The sequence below is a fragment of the Mya arenaria genome, chromosome 4 (genome assembly GCF_026914265.1).
Source record: "Mya arenaria isolate MELC-2E11 chromosome 4, ASM2691426v1".
Taxonomy (NCBI): Eukaryota; Metazoa; Mollusca; class Bivalvia; order Myida; family Myidae; genus Mya; species Mya arenaria.
The window spans coordinates 26,718,029-26,741,122 of NC_069125.1; the positions used below are offsets into that span (position 1 = coordinate 26,718,029).

Here is a 23,094-nt window from a genome sequence, read left to right on the forward strand (position 1 = left end):
TCCAATCCAATGAAATATCATCATACAAAAAATGTCAATATTGCAGGTTGTTTACAAATGGCTGCCTCACAGGGATATCCGAAATGGCTTTTAGATAGCAAAGAAAACATTTCTTCGACAAAGGTTAAGAGAAAAAATTCAAATGTTGTTTATTTATAATAATTGAAGCTTTCGTTGTAGATCTTAGTATCTGATTTTTGATTAATATTGAAATTAGTGCTTATATGACTGAAGTTGAGTAGATTTCGGATAAAACCTACTTTCATTTCACTGGTTATTGTTTCTTTTCCGCACAGAAACCTATATTAAAGTATTAAATAGGGTTTTGAATGTTGTGAGGACTTTTCATGAAATGGAAAATTGTTGTATTTTTTATCATTTGCTGTCACTATGTTAGGTTTCATTTTGGTGTTACTCTGAATAAAGTGCTGACTATACCTTCACTTAAGTAATCTATAATTAATCCCCTGGCACAGAGTGGGGAGGGGATTATAGGAATGTACTTCGTCCATATGTCAGTCCGTCTGTCTGTAACATTTCGTGTCCGGGCTATAACTTACTTATGCATTGATGGATTACCATATCACTTGGTACAAATTTTGTCCTCATTGAGACGATGTGCCGTGACCTTGACCTAGGTCCATATCTCAAAGGTCATGGCTGTTACATGATAGCTTTATCTGCCCTAGTATGTTAAATACCTAGGCACAGCCACGTGCTAATCAGTTCTAGTTTAGATATCGTACAATACATGTCGCAATAAATAGTTAGAGTACATTTAGTGTCGTTCTTATATTCATATGTATTCCTCCATAATATAACAAAGGTCACACAAGACATTTTAAGGACATAGTACACATGCTCATGTCCGTGCTATAACTTACATTTGCATTGATGGATTACCATATTACTTTGTACAAATTTTGTCCTCTTTGAGACGAAGTGCAATGAACTTGACCCGGGTTCACACCTCAAAGGTCAAGGTCACACAAGATATTTAAAGGTCAGAGTACACATGCTCATGTCCCGGCTATAACTTACTTATGCATTGATAGATTACCATATAACTTGGTACAAATGTTGTCCTCATTGAGACGATGTGCAGTGACCTTGACCCGGGTCCATACCTCAAAGGTCAAGGTCACATGAGACATTTAAAGGTCAGAGTACACATGCTCATGTCTGCTATAACTTACTTATGCAATTATTGATATTCCCACTCTTAATCAGTGGTTGTGTACAATTTTGGTCAGATTTAACCAGTCAGGTTGCAAGAAAAACAAAATATACTAAAAAACAAAGGCGGGGGATATAGCCATCCTTTGGAATGCCTTGTAACATTATTTTGGATAGTTTTTAAGTGAAGTTTATTTTAAGATATATAAAGGTTGTCCTTTAATGAGTGAGCATAATTATCAGATTTTATAAAATGTTCTATCAAGTGCAACAAGATAAATTGATTCTTAGTCAAAGTTTGGATTTGCAGAACAGATTATGAAAGGAGAAAATGAGATTGAATTTTGATGCATTGTATAACACCTTAATGACGCTATTACGCTTTTACATTGCAGGAGTGGGGCACATTTCTTCATGAATTACATGATGCCATTCAGCAGCAGCTCACAGAAAGCCATGTACAGTACTTCAGTGATCTGTCAGAGGCAGAGAAAGAACTATTCATGCATAGGGCTACGAAGGCTATAGAGAGTGGTAAATAAAACATGCTTTTACGAAACCTTAGGAACAAAAATCAGTGCTTACATTTTGGTGTTTCCCAATTTATTTATTTTTCTGATATAAACATGGTAGTTGTATAGTGACATTAAGAATACTTTTTTCACTGGGATTATTCTTTCAAAATGGGTCTATATAGTCTGCAAGACAGTAGTTACCATCCTGATGTTGCAGCAGCAAAGGTAAACATTGCAGCTGTTAGAGCTATCGTAGATGAAGATGGCTGACTTTAAGAAAGCAAAATAGATGGATCCCCTTCTTGTTGTCCAGACCAAATGGCCAAATATTTTTTTTAAAATATAAAAATTGGAATGCTAGTTAAATTTCTGAGTTGTTCACTGAGGATGGAACTGGGGTTAATTATGTCGAGCGCCTTCAAAGTACAGGGACCTTTTTAAATATAATGTGACCAATGACATAATTAATTGAATGATCCTGTTGCAAAAAGTGCCGAAAAAAAGATAACTTTGTTAAAAAGTATCTTCCAACAACCTGCAACAGTTTTCAAAACAATAATGTTCAATGAATGTTCATTTCAATGTTGTTAATTTTTAAATTGTGTTTATATATCTTCCATAAAAAAAACTCAGAAAAATGTCTTTCATGGTGTATTGAACATATTTTTATTTTCTTTATAAGATCATGTTCATATTTATATATATTAATTAATAATAATCTAAAAAGTAATTACGCAATTAAAATTTACCTTGTTTGTTCAGGCTCTGCGTACAATGGTTTGTACAAGAAGGTATCTGTCCTTTGCGACCAGAACCTTAATGAAGAGGTCTCGCGTCAACTTTTGGAAGAACACCCCATTGGTACAAAGTCTGACCTGGTCATTGACTTTGCCGAGGATGGTGCTCTCAGCCTGCTTACCAAATGGCCGGACATGAAACACAAGCTGTGCTTCTGTTTAAACCAACCAATGCCTTTTAAAGTGAGGCAACTGGCATGGAGGCTGTACCTGACCAATACTCGAGGTACATAAGTCATAACATTTTAGTGTTATATACATAGTTTTGCATGTATAGTAAATGCTTTACCGGTGGAAACTAGCTAGAAACTATAACTGAAAAATTTGCTATAGCTTAGCCTTAATGCATGCTGTTGCAGACATATAAATTGGTATGAAAAATGTGCTATCTCTTAATGAAACCTTCAGAAAAAAAACATTTATACAGGTGTTATGATTTTGAAAGATGTCAAACATTATGATGGAATTTACTACCTAGATATGTATTTGAGTTTCGTTGGTAGCTCAGATAATGGAGATTAACAGCGCTTAATCAGCAAAAATCTCTATATAATTTCTCATCCTGCCCATTTTCCTTTTTTGCTGGTAAATATTGTCTGTATGTTTTCAGTAGCAAAATTTATTTATTTCTTTCATCTATCTTTTGATGATCACTTTATATAGTAAAATTGAATGTGTTATTGTTTCAATGGTTTTGTGATTTGAAGCTCTTTGTTAATTCACCTAAAATCAATGTTTTTGTTTTTAAGCTTTTTACTTTGAAACAAGTAAGTTTACCATGCACATTGTGTCTGATTCACACTTGGAAATGGTTGCACAAAACAATGTGTTGGCATATCAACATGATTATGTCAAAATATTTGTACCAATATGATGTTTTATTAAAAAATGTGTCATAATAGTTTTACATAATAATGATTGGAAAACTCAAGAAAATTAAAGTATAAGTTATGTTTTATCATTTTTGAAGTTATACACCAGGGATGTGATTGTTTTTGCGGATTTTAGTGGATCTGCCCTTCCCCCTCCCCCTTAAAGGAGCAAATATTGGCCCGAGGCAGGGTGCCTCACCCTTTTGGAGGCCTAAAGTGGCCCAGAACCCCTCGGTGAAATGGTTTCAATCCATCTGAGTGAGCTGCCAGGCCAGTGACATCCCTGTATGACTACATAGCATTTACATAACTTCTCTTAAACACCAACTTATCAATCACCCCAGTGCGCAAACAGTATGTGGATCTGCTGAACGCTGACCCTCGGAAGGCGATTTCCATGTACGACTATGAGATTGACCAGAAATGTGCACAGCTTCTCAACTCTGAGAAAACATTTGTGGATCTGAGAGGATCACAAGGTTTGTTTGAAGAAAGGTTCTGTATTCACGGGATATACAAGTGTGTTAATGTTATTTTTGACTTCTGTTACTAACTGAATGTAAAAAGGTTAAGGGTTGTTGTTTTTCTTATGCAACCATATTCTTATTTGGTTTAAATATTTTTTAAGTATTTCTTCAATAACATGTATGAAAGTGTATGAAAGAAAATTATAGTTCATAGTTCACTTATGGACTTACAATGATATAAAGAATACAGCTAGCTATAACTATTTAAAATATTATTACAATATATTAACTCATAATTCATTTTCCAGGAATATAACATTCGATGAAAGCTGAGCTTATTTTGTGTGTGTTTTTATCATTGGATCTTAAAATTTCTTAACCCAAATGTCGTTTTTTAGGTGTGTTCTATGCTATGAAGGCTGTGCTGTCATACTACCATGCCACAATGAAGACAAAACAGAGACTTCGAGATGTGGATCACATGCTTGCATTCCCGTTTGTCTGTGTGTCTGCCCCAAATATCCCCAGGTAATCTAACCCATGCTTATTTTGAATGAGCACTTGAAGTTGATTTGTAAGTCAATAAGCTGATTGTACAGAACTTTGTAAAAGTAAACAACATTGTAAACTTTCAAATATATTCTGCTGTGGAAATTTAATGGATACACATGTGATCTGCATATTCTTACAATATTACAGACATCTATTTCAACCATACCTGTTTAATTTTAATAGATGAGCACATCATCAAATAATTCACATTGTTAAAGTTAACAACAATCTCGTTAATCACGTTGTTAACTTTAACAATGTTCTGAACAATTGGCCCATTATGATGTTTCTAATTTTAACTGATTGCATTCAGTTTGGTGCCTTATCCGACAAGGCTTATATGTTAAATGAAACATGTATTAATAAATGTTTGGCAATTGTGTAGTAAATTCATAAACTGGTTCATTTAGTTTTCACTTACCGTGCTAAGACTGTTACTCCAACATTAACCAATGACAATATTTTGATATCTGTGTAATGTCTGCTGTCTTGTTGCATTGTTTCTCTTGTCTGGTGTTTGTTTGGCCTTCATCCTGGTGTCTTTAAACATGACTTGAGTTTCATTATAGGCTACAAGGCTTTTGACTGTAGTTTCCATTGCATTATTATTCAAAATTCTTGTGTATTTTCAAAATGATTTTTGCATGAATTTTGTAACAGCATCTTATACCAAGATATGACTCAACTAGTACGTGTAATGGTATGGCATGCCTTTGTTTATAATTGTTTTCAACAGCCTAGTTACTAGGGTTTCATTGAAAACATGTTTTTGTATAGCAGAACTTAATGATCAATGTGTCTATTTTCTAAGATGCAATGATGGCATTTATACCATAATTATGGTATTGGACTATGAGTTGATATTTTAAGAAAGCATGTATATTATAACATTGAAGGAGAAGTTTGTCAAACATAACGTATAATATTCCAGGAAAGAACCACCCAGCAGTCGGACAGTGGCTTTGCTGGTGGAGGAGTTTCTCACTTTTCAGGAGAGCAGACCGGGATTTGTCATCGACTCTGGGTCAGAGGTTAGTTTGCTATTAATAACTATTAAAATTAATGTAAGTGGAAATGCACTTGCACTATTTCTAACCTCATTGCTCAAGCAGTAGAACAGGGGCCTTTTCTGGAATATATATATCGCCTTCCTTACAGGAGAGCAGGCTGGGATTGGTTATAAAAACAGATTATGAGGTTATTTTGATAGAAATATGTATAAAAATAAATGCAGTTGGAAAGGCCCTCCCTCTACTTCAGACGTCCTTGCTTAAACAGTAGAACAGTGGCTTTGCCTTTGTAAATCTTTTAAGAAGTATAGGTTGTTAACTTTTAGTTGTTAATTAATGGTTTCTTATACACCTCCACCCCCTAGTTCTTTAGAGGCATAAAAAATGCTTTTATTGGAAACATTTGTAGCTTGATAGCCAAAAAAAACTCTACAACCAAATGTTCCACATTAACATATCCTCCATTTATTTTTAGACACATGAGGAAGAGATGAGAGGGTTTATTGACAAGGTGGCTAGGCTGCTGCAGAAATACTTCCCTGACACGCCAAAAATAATAGCTGAGAAATATGTACCTTCAAAAGGTGAAAAATTAGTTAACTGAACAACAAATGTAAAGAGTTTTTTTATAGTTTTTTTCGCCATGGAAATAAATACATGTACTATTTAAACATTCAGAAACCTTTGTTTAAAGGCAATCTAATGAATTGGAATCTTTTGGTAATCAGTTGAACGATAATATTGTTATATTTTGTAAATTAATAATAGCAAGTGGTTGCACTATCAAATGGTTTAACTAAACAATCTCACTAAAGATCCTCGAGAGAGGGTGAGAGTGGTCATGTGGTATAGGTTCCCAGCACTCACCCAAGGTATTATGTGTTCAATTCCCACCATGGGTACCTTCTCATTGCCTCCAAAACTGGACATCAGTAGTGCTTTCTGCCTAAAACGGACTCAAGTGATTCTATAAAGAACCCCAGCGAAATGCAATTATTGCTCTGGCCTCACATCAATTAAATACATGGGGTGATGATGGAACCAAAATTTTTATTTTTTCCTTTCTCAGACAAGATTGTAGCAACAGAGGCTGGGAGCTATGCTGTGCTGAAGGATGGACTGACTATACTGGTCAGACCACTTATCAGGTCCATGTTTGTTGGTAAGTTTATTTGTGAGGGAGTTACCTCCCCTTCTGGAGACCTTGTGTACCAAAAACTCCTCTTTAAATGCCATGTTCTTTGGGGCGTTTTTTTGTGGGAATTGTAGATAAAAATTGTTACAAGGAGGGATTTTAAAGAGTACTGGGCCAGTATATCAACCTTATTCATTTTCTGAGTTAAGTCTGTTATGCATCTCACAAGTCAGAAGATTTTTTAACTTGATAATATCTAAAATACTATATTCTCATTTCAAACAGATATAATATACACCTGTATTGGTGTTTAAATTTTACTATGAATATTTTAGAAATGACATAAGATGTTTAATGAATACCGGCCCAGCTCTATTCTAGGTATGAAATCGCTCATAGAGTTCTTTATGAAATAGTCCCCTGCATTTAAAAAGCTATAATTAACAACATTGAAAGTAAAACAGGTTATGGATGAAACGCTTAACAATTTGAGGAAAGATGAAATAATGAGTCATAAAAATTAAATCAAGGTTGTGGTTTTTAACATGTATAACACTTGCAGGGTCATAGTGGTATAGTGGTAAAGATGCTCCCTTCTCACCACCATGGTTGTAGGTTGAGTCCCTGCTGGGAGCACATTGTCTTGGGCTCTCAATAAGGACACCAGTATCAGTTTCTGCCAAGGAAATGTGTTCTGGAGTGACTCATATCAGCTTTGAGCTTTTACAGCTCTCATCAAGTTAAAATAAATAAGTAAAAATCAAGCACGAAACTGTTACACTAACCACAATTCTTGTAATTCAGGTTACCTAAGGCTAGACACCTTGCTTTATGTGTGGGACCAGTACATGATTGGGCTGGATACTCCGGGCTTCAATGTAGAGTGGCTCGCTATAGTCACAGCTATCATACTTGGCCTTCTCAAGGATAGGTTCAAGGAATGTTCAACAGTAAGTTTCTTGAGATAATGATATTTTATGTTTTCCAAAAGTATACATATGAAATTTGCATGTTCACATACATATCAAAATCATATTGTTACGAACTTTAATTTATAATGCTGTGTGCAGTAGTATAACATTGTGAAGTGGTTATTTAGAACCTGATATTAATGAGAACGGAGATTGGTATTGCTCTTCCACTAAAATGTTATTTATACTAAGCATCTCTATAAATCTACATGTCATATTTAGATATTGATATAGGTCTAAAGTATTGTATTTTACGGCCTAAAAACAACAACATTTGGTTCGGGTTACTCAAAATACGGCCTAAAAACAACAACATTTGGTTCGGGTTACTCAACCCTACCTACGAAACAGGTGCCAATCCTCCCATTTTTATAGTCAGTTGGTATTTTTTTTATATAAAAAACATGTTTAAATATTTAGTTTAAAAGCTTTAAACAGAAGATAACTTTAACACCAAAACAAGCCTTCCTACCCTACCTGGTTTTTAAAAAGGATATAACCCTAACCAAACCATTTTTGGGAGGCCTAAGCATATTTCAAGCTTTTTAACTAGGATGTTATGCATACTGGTAAAGATTTACTGTTTTTTCTGAACAAACAACTATTTTTCTTTAAATGTTCAGAGTGTTCAGCTTGAGAGTGCCTTGAAGAATGAAGCTCCAAAACTCACCATCGCACAGTTCCAGTACGAGGTAAATCTCATATACCAGTAATAGTTAAGGGCTATTCCAGTAAAACGTATATCCCAATGGGGAGAGGCAATTATTTAAAAGGTATATAGGTAGGTGCCTAAAAGGGTAAATTTGCTTCTGTAGGGGGGTGGTATATTTTAAAAGTGCCTTCCCCCTGGGGGTTATATGTTTTACTGGAATAGCCCTAAACTATTAAATGCCCTTAGCCTTTAGGCTTCAAAATACATGAAATGAATGTACTTCAACACAAATTTTCCATTCCTAAATATGCAGCACTTTAGTTTAGACAAACTTTAATGACAAATCACATATTGTTGACGTCCTCATGGATTAGCAAAAATTCTCTTATCACTGACTTTCAGGTCTGAGGCTTGTCTTTTACTTGTCAATGGAAAAATATAATTAATAGTTTGATTTTGAAATACGCATTTCAACAAAGAACTTTCATCAGAGTCATGGCGTCATGAAGTATGCCACAATTATAGTCTTGAAACTGTACATCTAACAGTGAAAACTATGTATATAACTTTCTTCATTACGTAAAGAAACAAAAATATGCATTGAAAGAATTCTATTTTATAAAGCATCATATGGAAAAGTGCCCCTATGATCAGTGTAATATACAGGGGTATAAGCTCTAGAGGCCAGAAAACCTCAACAATTTTATTTGCGGCCTCAAGAAGTGTGCTACACTTTTGGTCATTTATTATACATGCTCTCTGGTGGTTTACAGAGAACTATCAGTAAAATGAAATTGATAATTCACTGTTTCAAACAGTGAAAATATCATTTTGGTATTTTTCTTTGTTTTGTAATTTAAGCCCGTTTTCAGTTCCAAATAAAACGTTAATGCACACAGGACGGGGACACAATTTCAACAACATCATTTCCATTCGGTGAAATATATTATGATTTTACTTTGTAACAAACAATTATCCTCTATATATACACTGTTTTTATTAGATATAGAAGAATAAACAATTGCAGTGAAATTTGTCTTTAAGGAAGATTTCATCAAGAGAAACTATTCAAACGCCTTGAACCATTTCGTGTATTTTTTTGTCTCCAATATCGTCCTCAAGCTTGACCCTACTCAATTTGGACAATATCTGTGTTATGGGCAACTCATTTTTAGCTTTCCCCCACTTCAGGTAAAGAAGCATCACTATACAGACCTGTGGTCCATGTTGATGAAGGATGGCAAGTCAGCCATGCCAGTCCTAGATCCAACACAAGGTTTGTTGGTACTTGAAATTACTTCATCAGTTTATATGTTATCTTTTACTTTATTATTCATTGTTTTCAAGTTGACGCTGGCTCTAATAAGACTTATATCTTAATTTTGTTGTTATTGGTAACTGTTGGTACAAGTATGAGGCTATGGCCATATAAACTAGTTTAAGCCCCCAGGAGCCTCGAGTTCCAGTGAACTTGTTTTTCTCTGACCATAGGCGGTTATTCTATCATTTATCTGTAAAGCTTTTTCCATGCATATGTTGTCTGTTTGTAATGTTTCTGTCTCTATTTAAGTGTTGTTTCGGCCCTTACTTTGTGTTTTTAAACATGGTTTATATTTGAATGTTTGACTACTTGTAGTTTTCATCGTATTATTGTAAAATGCACTTTTATTTTACAGTCTATACTGGTCATCTTGCATGCCATCCTGTTTTAAACAGTCACCTGTTTTAACCAAACTTGCCAAATGTTACTATATACAATATGGAATAATGTACTAAACAGACACCTGTCTAAGGCAGCCGCAGTTATTTTTCTTTGACCCTGAAAAGCCATATTATCTCGCATTTGCAGCCATTTGTGAAAAACTCTTTTCCCCATATATTTTCCAGTGTTTCACATAATGACAAGGAATTTCTCAAATCATATCTTAAGATAACACTAATTGCTATTTGTACATTACAGCCCAGCACCCGTCTTGGCGCCATTGGTTCAATGACCTGATTCCTCCGTACACACGACCGGCTAACAGACGTACAGCCAGAGAAGAGAGAGAGGCAGAGAGGGAAAGACTTGGACAGCAGAGGCGGGAACAAGCACTCACCTATAGAGATAATGACCAACAACAGAGAAGGTATGGAAGAGTGTGAGTTTGAAGTATGAATTGGTAGGGGCTTGGACAGCAGAGGCGGGAAAAAGCACTCTTCTATAGAGACAATGATCAAGAACAGAGAAGGTATTAGCTTGGACAGCAGAGGCTGGAACAAGCACTCACCTATAGAGGAAATGACCAACAACAGTAAAGGTATGGAAGAGTGTGAGTTTGAAGTGTGAATTAGTATGGGTTTGGACTTAGGAGGCAGAAGCAGCACATGGCAATATAGCAAGAATGATCAACAATTGAAGATGTAAGGAAAGTGTGAGTGTGAAGTGGGGTAGATAAGAAAAGATGGGAGCAAGAGAGGCTTGAAGAGGAAGTATGGAAATATGATTGTGAAGTGTAAGGTATGAATTTGGGAGGAGTTAGTAGAAGGACTGGGACAATAGTAGTGTGATAGTCACTTGCCTAAGAGTATCCCTAACAACAAAATGAGAGTGTGAAGTGTGAATTGGGTGTGAAATAGCAAGGTTTGACTTTGACAATGGAGACAGATACAAGAACAGCCGATATAGAGATTGACCAACAATGAAGTAGTTAGGGAAAGTGTGAGTTTGAGTATGAAGTGTGAAATGAGAAGAGAGGGAGGATGAAAGAGGGAGACTTGAACAAACAACATTAGAGAAGATGTGGAAAATGTGTGAGTTTTAGTTTAAGTGGGAGTGTCAGTTTGGTAGATGAGATTCCAGGGACGCTATTGAAAATTGGAAAACAGAGGTAAGACAAACCCTACTCTGTTAAAAAAAAAAAATCTGTTTTAGAGAAGGTAGGTTAAAGTGTGAGTTTGAAGCGTGAAGTATCTGTGGGATATCAAGCTCAAGGGGTTTAGACTGCATATTGCAATTATTTATGCATATTTTGCTAAATATTATTTAAAATTTGTAACATTTTTTTATTCACATGTTTGAGTCAGTCAGTCTCAAACTCAGACTCCTGATGATGTTTTAGTTTAAGTGGTATTTGATTGCAGTCATTTGGTTTGTAGATACCGTCACCAGTCAGATTCACCATGGTAACTTAATAAATATTACTGGAAATTGAAAAGAGTTTCAATTACAATTGAAGGGAAAGTCTAATAATCTATTGTTTCAAACTGTAAGAAATAGCATATCCAATGTTGTTTATAATGTAATCTACCTTTATTTTTTTCATTCTTATCGAGCAGAGGGTATGTGAGTTGTCTACTGTTGCGTGTTTTGTTGGACCATATGTTATGTAATTTAACAGTTACTGTATGAACATAATGTTCCCTTTTATTTACAGCTCCTGAGTATATTATGATTTATTCATCCCAAATACACCACTAATGGCTAGGTTGACTCTAATTTCTCCATAATTATGTTTCACATGATATTGATCTGGTTAACCATCACATTTGGATATACTCCTCATTTACATAAATGTTTATTGATTGGCTAATATTTATCAAATAACAACCATTGACCAATCAAAATGTTACTTACAGTTTTTATGAAACTTTTATTAAATCAGTGGTCAAGGGATGTAATATTGCTTCATAATTATTTAACTCTTACAGATAATTGAACTGATAATTGATAAGTGACAAATAACTTTCTGACTATATATTCCTTCATGGAACTATAAGTACTATAAAACAGATGTTGTGACATACTCGTGCTATACAAACACTTGTACATATATATTTTCATAAAAAGAATCATATCATAAATGAATTTATGCATTATGAAATACCTCATGATATATTAACATTGAGTAAAAACTCTTGACGCAGTCATAAATATATAGCTTTGAAAATTGAGCATGTATAGTGAAGTTTTATGTATGAAGCACTTTAAATGTTTCAATTAATTAAAAATTATATAAATAGAATATTGCATTCATGGTGATTCAAAACAGAATGATTTTAATGTGTTAACTCAAATTGTTCAAAAGTCAACAAAGACTTGTTTTATAAAACTTGTTTTGAATTACCACAGGACTGTAATATCCTGTATTTATGATTGTGTCTAGCCAAGGGCCAGTGTATGTGATGAGAAAGGGTGATTCAAAAGCCTCTTCCCTGTAAGTCTTGTAGTAAGACAATTCAACTCACTTTATGTACTTCCATTAAGAGAGTTGAGTTTAGTGTATACGTTGTGGGACACCCCCCAGTTCTCCTTTATAAAATTCTTAATCATGTTGTATGATTATTAGGTGATTATAAATTTATTGCTAAATTTTCATCCCCGCCTGCCCCCTCTTTTTTCTGCAGTCCCTATAATTTTATTGACTCAAATAAAGATATTGAACTGGGTTCGGTATTTGTGTATTGGCCGGGTACTGTCAGAGAATGGCGTTTATTCATACCAGCCCGTGTGATGTAAAAATTCATCTGTAAAAAAGATGAATTGTTACAACGGTGTTCATGTCTCATCTCGAGAAAACATGTATATGATTCCTTATGAAATAAGAAAGAGCATGAACTCATATTCAATGGTAAAACAGTCATCTGCGAAAAAGAAAAAAATAATACATAAAATGTCGACCCCGCCCCAATTTAAAAAAACAATTTGAATGAAAATCTAGCAATTAATTTGTACTGGCCTTAGGGATACAGTGTTGATTAATTATAGTTGAAAATTGATTGTTTAAGACTTACTTTGTTGATAATTGATTTCATAATCATGGGGTTAATTATTGCTATGTGTTGGTATTATCTAAAAATTATATATATATATCTGGGGTGCCGACAATGGTTTTTCATTGCATTTAATGTACTGGCATTTAAGAAAGCAGCTGAGCACACATCTAACAAGCTTTCATTTAAGCCTAGTGGAAAATATTTGTAACAAAGTTATTTCGTAGAAAATATTTGAAATTTGTGTTAAATGACTGGAACTGGCCACGGTGCCTCAGTTCTTCCTGGAGACAGGTCATTTTGGGTTGCAGCCAAAACTCAGTGGGAACTATCTTTTCATGTGTGTCTTTTCCCATATTATTGATAAAAATTATGTTTTAACCAAATTTATGTAGTAGTTAGCATTGCACAATTAAAAACTAGGAAAATGTTTAGGTCAAATGTTCTTTAACTTGAAGCACTTTTAGACTATTATTATTTTTACAAGCTTATTATTTTATTCTATTTTATAATAAGCACTAAATTTACACCACACTGCATTGTAGTATTTCATTTTTTCACTTAATAAAATATTTTGTATTATTTAGACAATATATACTCTTGAATCATTTATATAATAATAAGTTATTCTGTATTATTTTGATGATGTCTGTTCAGTGTTGTAATTTTCAGTTTTTATCTCAAATGTTCTCAATATGCACAATGTTGATCATGTGTATTTCAAAGAAGATTTTTTTTAAATGTCTGGTTTCCAGTTTCTATTCTCATTTCCTCAATACTTGTTATTTTAACCATTTTTGCTGGTTTTTTTCTATCTGTTTTGTTTTTCTCACTTTCCCTTTTTTCCATTCTCCCTTTTTTTTCAATTTTCACTGTATTTCAAGTGCACTTTCATTCAAAATTGCTGTACATTTCCCATTTAATATTCCCGTTTTGCTTAAACTTGTTTGTATCTCTGATTTTTCCTGTTCATCCCATTTTCACTTTCTTTCCCATATTCACTGTAGTTCCCTCACATTATTTCCCATATTCACTGTATTTTCCCATGTTTTTAGACGAGATGAGGCTGAGCTGATGCGGTTAGCAGCTGCAGACAGACAGAGAATGGAGAAAGAAAAAGCATTGCTTGAGGACCAACTGGCTGAGGTTTGATATGTTATATAATATCGAATAATTTTGTCACTTCAGTTTATTCTAATTTATTTTTTTCTAAATTTTAATTGAAGTCAAACCCACAATCTCTTGTGTGAAAGGCAGACACCTACTTTACCATAGATCACTTTCACTATATTTTTTAGGTTACAAAGCATTTAAATGAGGAAAATTAAATGTCAGAAATCTATACAGTTTAACTACGCTGCAAGTAGATGTGTAGTAATTTCAATTTATCAGTTGAACTTTATGGTTTATTCTTTGGAATCTTAATTATTTATGCAATTATACACTTCACTGGCAATCAATTTAGACTTAGTAATACCAAATACATGTTGAAACACTACTATTAATATTTTGATTATTATTTAAAATTTTACGAACTACTTTAACTGATGTACTGGCATACATCCGAGTTTTTTGGGGGTAGAAAATGGCCAAGGCGTTCCAAATGGTATTTTAACGTGTAACAACATGTTTTAGATATTTTAAAGAATTAAAAGTGGTGTGTATTAAGTGTGCCATACATATTCTAAAATAATACTTCAAAAGTTATTTATAAAGTGGTATATATTTGTGAGACATTATATTATTATATTTTTTTCCTCATTGTAGTTTTGTCTTTGAGGTTCAAGAGATCTCGCTACGTTATAAGTTTAATGTAACAATTACTGCACATTTATGTATAGTGCAACATAACCTTAAGTTTAATTTAAGCCTCGATTTGAGTATGCAGCAACTTAACCTTTTCAGAGAAGTTTTTCAAAATTATTTCACAACCACGGCCCCCATCAATAATAATTTCAGTGTAAATCATATTCCTATTCTGCAGTTAAGAATCAATGAATTCCAAAGCATTGTATTTCAAACAATTTATTAACAATAATGTTTAAACTGATGTTTTAAAGAAATGAACATCTTTGTGATTAATGAATGCTATAAAAGAACGGACCTGATTGAAGCAGATTTTTTTTCTGTTGAAAAGGAGATCATTAATATGATTAAATGATTGAACATCCTGACTGAAGTGTTTTGTGTTCTACAAATATTGGACAAGCAGATATGATAGTGCATCTGTTTATTTTGTCTGACAAATATTTAAGGAAATTGCCTTCACATTTGTTAGTTGCAAAGACCTTAATGATCCGTACAGGCATTTCAATGAAAAGAAAATAATTTACATTTTTTTTATTATATGGCTTTTTGGTGGTTTATAGAGGTTTATCAGTGAAATAGAGTTGGTATTATGCTGTTTTGAAATTTTAGCCCTTTCTGACATCCAAAACAAACATCAGCACACACAGGGAAGGGGGTGGTACGCAATTTCAATGTCATTTCTGAAATGACGTTATGTTTACAAACACTTCAGCGCTCTTTCTGTAAAACTTTTATTAAATGTCATTTTGTATTCCTTTATTATAGGCATATGTTTATGATAAAAAAAGAAATCGTTTAGTTAAATGTGAGATCACAAAATATTAACCTTCTGAACACTAACATTAAATACTTCACTCATGGCTATGTCACTCATGAAACAAACAATTATTCGTCATGTGTTGAGCTTAAAGCTCCCTTTATGCATGAATTGTATGTTTCAAAAGTTGATAACAGATTAAGTATTTGTCCAGAAAGATCAGGCTGAAGAAGAAATCATATCATTTGTGGCATTTATCATGTGTGCATACATCTTAAAGAAGAATGTAGCTCAATTTATGCATTTGAGAAAAAGACAACTTGTATATATATGTGTATGCATACAACAAAAAGTAAAAATACCATGCCATGTAATGTGTGCATGCATTTTTAAAAAAAGAAAAAAAGTATGCATTTTTTATTCATGTTTGAAATACAAGATTGCCATGGATTTTAAACAGAGAAAAAGTCAAAGTGTTTGTGTGTAAGTATGTATCTGAAAAAAGTAAAAATGCCATGTTACCGGTAATCTTTAATTTATGCATAAAGTGTATATATCCACATGAAAAAAAACATGAAAAGAAAAATGGTATAAGTGGTTACATTTAAACAGAAAAGTGGTATGTGTGGTAATATTGAAACAGAAAAGTGGTATGTGTGGTAATATTGAAACATAAAAGTGGTATGTGTGGTAATGTTGAAACAGAAAAGTGGTATGTGTGGTAATATTGAAACAGAAAAGTGGTATGTGTGGTAATGTTATAACAGAAAAGAGGTATGTGTGGTAATATCGTAACAGAAAAGTGGTATGTGTGATAATATTTAAACAGAAAAGTGGTATGTGTGGTAATATTGAAACAGAAAAGTGGTATGTGTGGTAATATTTAAATAGAAAAGTGTTATGTGTGGTAATGTGGTAATATCGAAACAGAAAAGTGGTATGTGTGGTAAATTTTAACCAGAAGAGTGGTATGTGTGGTAATATCATAACAGAAAAGTGGTATGTGTGGTAATATCAAAACAGAAAAGAGGTATGTGTGGTTATATCGAAACAGAAAAGTGGTATGTGTGGTAATATCGAAACAGAAAAGTGGTATGTGTGGTAATATTGTAACAGAAAAGTGGTATGTGTGGTAATATCGAAACAGAAAAGTGGTATGTGTGGTAATATCGTAACAGAAAAGTGGTATGTGTGGTAATATTGTAACAGAAAAGTGGTATGTGTGGTAATATTGTAACAGAAAAGTGGTATGTGTGGTAATATCGAAACAGAAAAGTGGTATGTGTGGTAATATCGAAACAGAAAAGTGGTATGTGTGGTAATATTGAAACAGAAAAGTGGTATGTGTGGTAATATCGAAACAGAAAAGTGGTATGTGTGGTAATATTGTAACAGAAAAGTGGTATGTGTGGTAATATCGAAACAGAAAAGTTGTATGTGTGGTAATATTGAAACATGAAAGTGGTATGTTTTTATAGATGGCTTTAAGAGCGCTTTTGAGTTATACCACTTGTTTGAATGAAAGACAAACAACAGGCAAATTATCTTGGCTCTTTGGCACTCTTGTTTAAATTCTATCCAGATATAAAAATCAGAATTAAATCATTTATGATCAAATCTCTTCCCACATTTCACAGGAGCGCCAGAGGCGAGAGGAGGCCGAGCGCAGAAACCAGGAGGAGATTGAGAGACTGAAACAGCAGATGGCCATGATGAATGTACAGGTATGATGATTTTGGGTTCTATACCTGTTCAGAACATCATCAGCAATGATCAAGGAATCTGTATCACATGTTGAATAGCTACTTTAACAAACTGTCTATACCTTTGTCACTATAAAAGCTCTTTAGAGAAAAATCTTACCTCTTTACCTCCCCTTGCTATGAGGTAATCATTGGCTCTAGCTTTATTGGAACTGTAGTGATGGGGTTCATTACTTGGATTCATCTGTTTGTTCAGTTTATGCCAAGTACATAAATGCCAATAAATTAATTTCTATTAACGCTGCACTCTCACAGATTGCCCGTTTTGACAACTTTTTTTATTTTTGGTCTTGGACTGAGCAAATTTTTGCGTAAATGTCTGGAAACCAGTGATACCAGACTGCTGATAAAAGTTCAGATCACAGATTTTCATATATACGATCTAGAGTTGACTAAATTTAAGGCATTGATACCCAAATCAGCTAATTGTGAAACAAAAACTAAAAAAATGTCAAAACTTTCAATCTATGAGATTGCAGCTTTAAATTAAAAGATAAGATAAAAATCAGACAAGATATTTTTATACAAATACATATTTTTTTCAGCCAAGCAGGCCCCCATCCAACTACAGTATGAGTTCCTACATCAGTCGGATATTGGTGCCTCCCCCACCCACACCAGCCTCACGCCATTCCATCCCCCCACCCCCAATTCGACAGACACCTGCCCGGACACCAACGCCTGCTACCTCACCAACAGAACAGTTCAACGTCGTCATGCGGGACTTCATTAAGAAGATTGCTGATGCTCAGAACAGAAGTAAGAATACTTTTTTTTAGTAAATGACAGTTTTATTAAAAAAATATATATGTTTTAGTGTATAGCTCTAGATTGTTTCATCTTTTCTGCTTTTTTACGCGTGTCTTTTTTTTCCTACTTATCATGATTAATGTAAGGGTTTTCATTCTGGGCTTGTAGCTATAGTCCCATTTACATGATACTGTTCTGAGAAAATTACTAAAATATGGTCATTTTAGTCTCACCATTGTGTTAGTGTGTGTTTTTTTTTACTTGACATGCATTCATTTGTTAGTTCAACCAAACAGGAAGTGTTATATCAGGCAAATATTCAACTAATTGTCTCGATATAATATTTGTCATGTGCACTGTTTCAGTTGCCCACTGTGAGAAGGGATCCTCAGAACAGGAACTTCTGGACAAGAAAACTGAGGGATTCCTTCACCAGAATATCCGGGATATCAAACAAGCCCAGGTATGGACCATCTTTGTCAAACACTCTTTCAAAGACATGCTTGACAAAAAATATCCACAGTCACTGAAGAGCAGTTCGATGTATATGCTTCTGTCTGCCGTATGTGTGTGAGTGCATGCGTCTGACCAGTTTTGGCATATATCCACTCTTTCACTGACATGCTTGACAAAAAATATCCACAGTCACTGAAGAGCAGTTCGATGTATATGCTTCTGTCTGCCGTATGTGTGTGAGTGCATGCGTCTGACCAGTTTTGGCATATATCCACTCTTTCACTGACATGCTTGACAAAAAATATCCACAATCTCTGAATGGCAGTTCGAATCGATGTATATGCTTCTGTCTGCCATATTTGTTTGTGTGCGTTTGTCTGACCAGTTTTGGCATACAGTAGAATCCCGTTGGCTCGAACTTCCAGGGACCTGCAAAAATACCTTGAGCCTTCGGAAAATTCGAGTTAAGCGGGAATGCTTACCTTCAGTATAAAAAAATCGGCCCTTAACTTCAAGTTCAAGCCAACGAGGAATTCAAGCCAAGTGATTTCGAGCCAACGGGGTTGGACTGTATATCCATGCTGTTATTTGGCCATGCTTTGGGGAATTTTAAAATAATTTTGTTCACCATGTGTGTCTCTTTCAAGACACATGTCTATATGTCAAGGTCACACTTGAACCATAGCCTCTTGGTTCTTTTTTCGTAAAAGCGGCTCTTTCAAGCAATTGATTATACATTTCTTAACACTATCAAAGGCCTTATTCGAAATCAGCAAAAAGTAAAACACCAAGCCCCAATATCATAAAAATACTTAAGTCAAATCTCAATCTCAGTCTCAACTCATTTTTCCACAGTACAATATGACATTATTAAAAATTAATAATATTTAACTATTTTTAAAAGCACATTCTCACATGCATTGTGTTGATTAACATTATAGTTCAATATTCTAAAAAATATGTCCTTCCCTTGTTTAGGTATCAACTTCAAATAAAATGAGTTTACTTTTTACGTTATGTTTTTTTAATACTGGCTTAAACTGATTTTTCAAACCAGAGCTTTTTTCTTTTTTTTATATCTTTTAAATCAATTTACATGTTTGTTTTTCGTCATGAAATAATTTTGTTTTTGGGACTTTGAAAAAAAGAATGATCAGAATCAGTTGTTGTAGTACATGTATTTTCATTTTTTATCGTAAAGATTTTTGAAAAAATTGATGCTGTTCTTTTGTTCAAATTTATCACCCTATTGATTTATTAGTAGTATTATTTTCGTTGTGACGTTTTTCTAAGTTAGAAAAATATGTAGTTTTTTTGTGGATTCATTTTCATCAACATGCATTGCAATTGATTGTAACATCATACACTTCATACTTTTTCACGTATAAAATCTTTTTAGTTTTGTCTTACCTAGTATATTGATTATATGCTTGTTAATATCTATTATTATTTTCTCACCTTTGTGTACCGCTATCTGAATATCCCTGCTCAAAGGGTTTGTCATATTATCAACAAAAATCTTTCTGGCGGCTTTGCGGTCAAAACTTGTGGAAGTAGTGACACAATCTCAACTGACCACTTTAAATTAAATAAAACATACATACATATTTTTTTTGTATTCAAATATCATTTGTCAACACAGGGGCAGTATTCATAAAACTTCTTAAGTCATTTTCTAACTTACCCGGTAAGTCGATTTTTTAAAATTTTAAAGTAAAATGAAAAGAAATGTATAAGTGTTTTTAACATTTAAGTATGTTTTTTTCAATAAGGTCAATGATAATAATGTATTTTGGAAAATCTTTATTTTTTATTTCATATGACTAAAGAGATAATAAAATCAGGAAAGTGACTTTAGTTAGGAAATGACCTAATAAGTTTTATGAATACCCCCCCTTGTTATTATAAAAATCTGAATGGAAATAGAACAAATATTTTATTTGGCCTTCATAAATATGAAGTATTTAAATATAATTAGACCTGGTTATTACAAAAAAAAAAAAATACATTATTTATTTATGGTAGAATGTGTTGGTAAGTGACATTAAGCCATAAAATAGAATAAATCCCTGGATAATAGGAAAAGACAGAACCTAAAATCTGGCACCAAAACAATCGGATTCGTCTATTAAAGAGGTTTCATATTTTCTCCCATGCACAGCTACCAAATCTTTATGGTAATATTTCATATGAAATATGAGTCAATTTTCGCCAAATTATTTGAAAAGTAATCTAGTATTAAATCTTATGGAAGTTCTTGTGTTTTGTGTTCCTAAGATACACCAAATTTGTTTCTCAATCTGTTCGAAGACATTTTCCCCTAGCTATTTGCATACGTAGTGAAATCTTAAGCATTGATTGTTTTGCTTCTATTTGAACTATTCTAACTTGCAACTTATGATATAAAAGTCAAAAGATGTTTTTTATTTTCCGAAGAAAATGCAAGCATTTAGGTAATTTTGTTGATCTGCTGGAAATATCAAAGAAATGGAAATGATCGTTTTTGACATTATTGTTTATGACATCACTGTTTTACAGCATATTAACAGTAGCCAAGGGGATCACATTTCATTCTCCTTTGTTGATGTAGTAGATTTTATATCGAGGAAAATGTTGATTTGAGACCCCAGGAGAATCACATTGTTCAACTTAAATTTGCATGTGTAAAAACATGCACTTTTGGCTTTTACCCCGCATTGAAGTATTGGCAGATTGGTAATGGTTGACAGATCACCACCTAATCAAATTTGTCCCAATATGAATCCATAGCATATGGTTTATACCAGTGCAATATTATAAATGCACATTGTGTTTAAATGTCTTGGGGGCAATTTAATGTATTTGATATAGTTCACTAAGTTAACACTACTTTTCACAGAGGAACTTTATTTTTCAACAATTTAGAATATTCAAATTGCTTCAATAAAAATCTAATTAGCATTAAATCGAAATTTGTAGACTGAATATTGCCTGGAGTAGGATTTGTTATTGGACTCAGATATTGCATACAGGGAAATACATGTATACCGGTACTCTACCAGGCTTGTAGCTGCCTATACACGAGTACGAAGCTGAATCTATATTATTCTGACAAAGAAATAAAAAAATCAGCCAAAGTTGCAGTATGCGTACTTGACTACATGTTCTTAAAACTGTCCATTTTCCAGAACAAAATAAAGCACCTCAGAATGTCCAAAATACACCAGATTGCACCATGGTTTTCAAAATTGTCTGAGGGGGCATGTCCAAGAATACCCCTAGCACAATTATGAAACCACATGAATAGAGGGCTAGCTACATCCCTGCCTAGAGTGAGACAGAAACTAAGATAATTAAAGGAAAATGCAAAACAATCTTAATCTTTTAATGCATAATTTGGTCATTTGAGATCAGTTCACTGGGCAAAAAAGGTCAAAATTAGACAGATATTTTTTTAATTAAAATACCCTGAAGTCCATGAATTGCTTTTGCCCAAGAGAGGCAATTCAAAATAATGATTCAGTAAAACATATTTTCCTCCCTTGGTTTTTGGATGTCTGTGTTGTCATTTACATAATGAAAGGAGATTGCGTTACAAGCATCCAAAATGGAAGCTTTCCCTAATTTCATCAGGTCTTTAAAAAGAAATAATGTTAAAATATAGTAAGAAGGCTTTTTTCCATGATTTGATGATTTTAAATGTTTTTGTACTTCCATTTTTATTGTTGCGTATCGCATGATGCATGTATTGGACTGAAAGTTAGAAAATCTCGATTTTGAATAAAATCAATGTTGGACTAACTCATTTTTGCCGAAAAAAATTGATATCGGGCCATAAAACTTGACATGTGAAACAATTGTTTTATATCCACAGATCGAGTTGTTCGGCCGCAGGTTCGAGCCTGGGGAGTTTGACAAGATGGCACCTCAAGAACAGCAAGATAAGAGTGACAAAATGATGAGTCTTATTCAGAAATGGCGGGAAGATCGGCGCGCGCAAGATCTCAAAGCGAAGTAAATTTGGATGTTAACAGTTCAAAAAGGGACTGAAATCTTTTCAGATTTGTGCACATTTTGGACGATTTGTTTTACGATCACATAAAAAACCATGACTTCTCTTTTTGTACTCCGATGATTTTAAACAATTATTTTTACTGTCCCTAAGAACACTTAAATTATTTCCAAGCCATTTTCATGAAAATGTTGTTTTATATGTTTTTAACATCAAAGATCAAAGAACCATGATAGTTTGTAGTTTTGATTGATAAATCTCCCTGGTGAGCACTTTATGTGTCGCTTAAAGGTTTCAAAACATTGCTATCAAATTTGTGATATCTTTTAATGTTATTTTTCCATTCCTATAAACTTTATATAGGTCTGTTAGTTCTATTTGTGTTTTATTTATTATTTATGTGTTCTTTGCATGTCGAACATGTTGACATACAAAGTTGTAACGATGCAACTTAAAATTAATGTTTTGCTCTGCTGGGGAGAAGGGGCCGTGGATGTAAAGGGGACTTAAGACAGCAGTGATTCCCTTTCTTGTAAACCAGAGTGATGATGCTATGCTTACTTCAGAGATTTGTAAGCATCTGCCCACAGATTCTTGGAACATCTTAAGCTAAACAAACTTTAGTAGCTTATCTCACTTAATCAAAAAACGTACTTAAATTTTATTCCA

The 23,094-nt window shown here is 33.6% G+C and overlaps 1 protein-coding gene across 4 annotated transcripts; it reads left to right on the forward strand.

The window, feature by feature from the left end:
• The first annotated feature begins 32 nt into the window (after positions 1 to 32).
• On the forward strand, positions 33 to 23,094 carry LOC128232959 (uncharacterized). Of its 4 annotated transcripts, XM_052946772.1 has the most exons (19): positions 33 to 123; positions 1,572 to 1,710; positions 2,454 to 2,714; positions 3,238 to 3,255; positions 3,705 to 3,839; positions 4,226 to 4,355; positions 5,311 to 5,410; positions 5,865 to 5,973; positions 6,459 to 6,551; positions 7,329 to 7,474; positions 8,119 to 8,187; positions 9,339 to 9,423; positions 10,108 to 10,276; positions 12,293 to 12,343; positions 13,955 to 14,045; positions 17,103 to 17,189; positions 17,774 to 17,987; positions 18,344 to 18,441; positions 22,288 to 23,094. In XM_052946772.1, the coding sequence occupies exons 1-19, from the start codon at positions 58 to 60 to the stop codon at positions 22,429 to 22,431; spliced, it is 2,205 nt and encodes a 734-aa protein (XP_052802732.1). In that variant the 5' UTR covers positions 33 to 57; the 3' UTR covers positions 22,432 to 23,094. The 4 variants fall into 4 exon arrangements, with proteins under 4 accessions (XP_052802732.1, XP_052802734.1, XP_052802733.1 ...); XM_052946774.1 differs by lacking the exon at positions 12,293 to 12,343; XM_052946773.1 differs by lacking the exon at positions 3,238 to 3,255.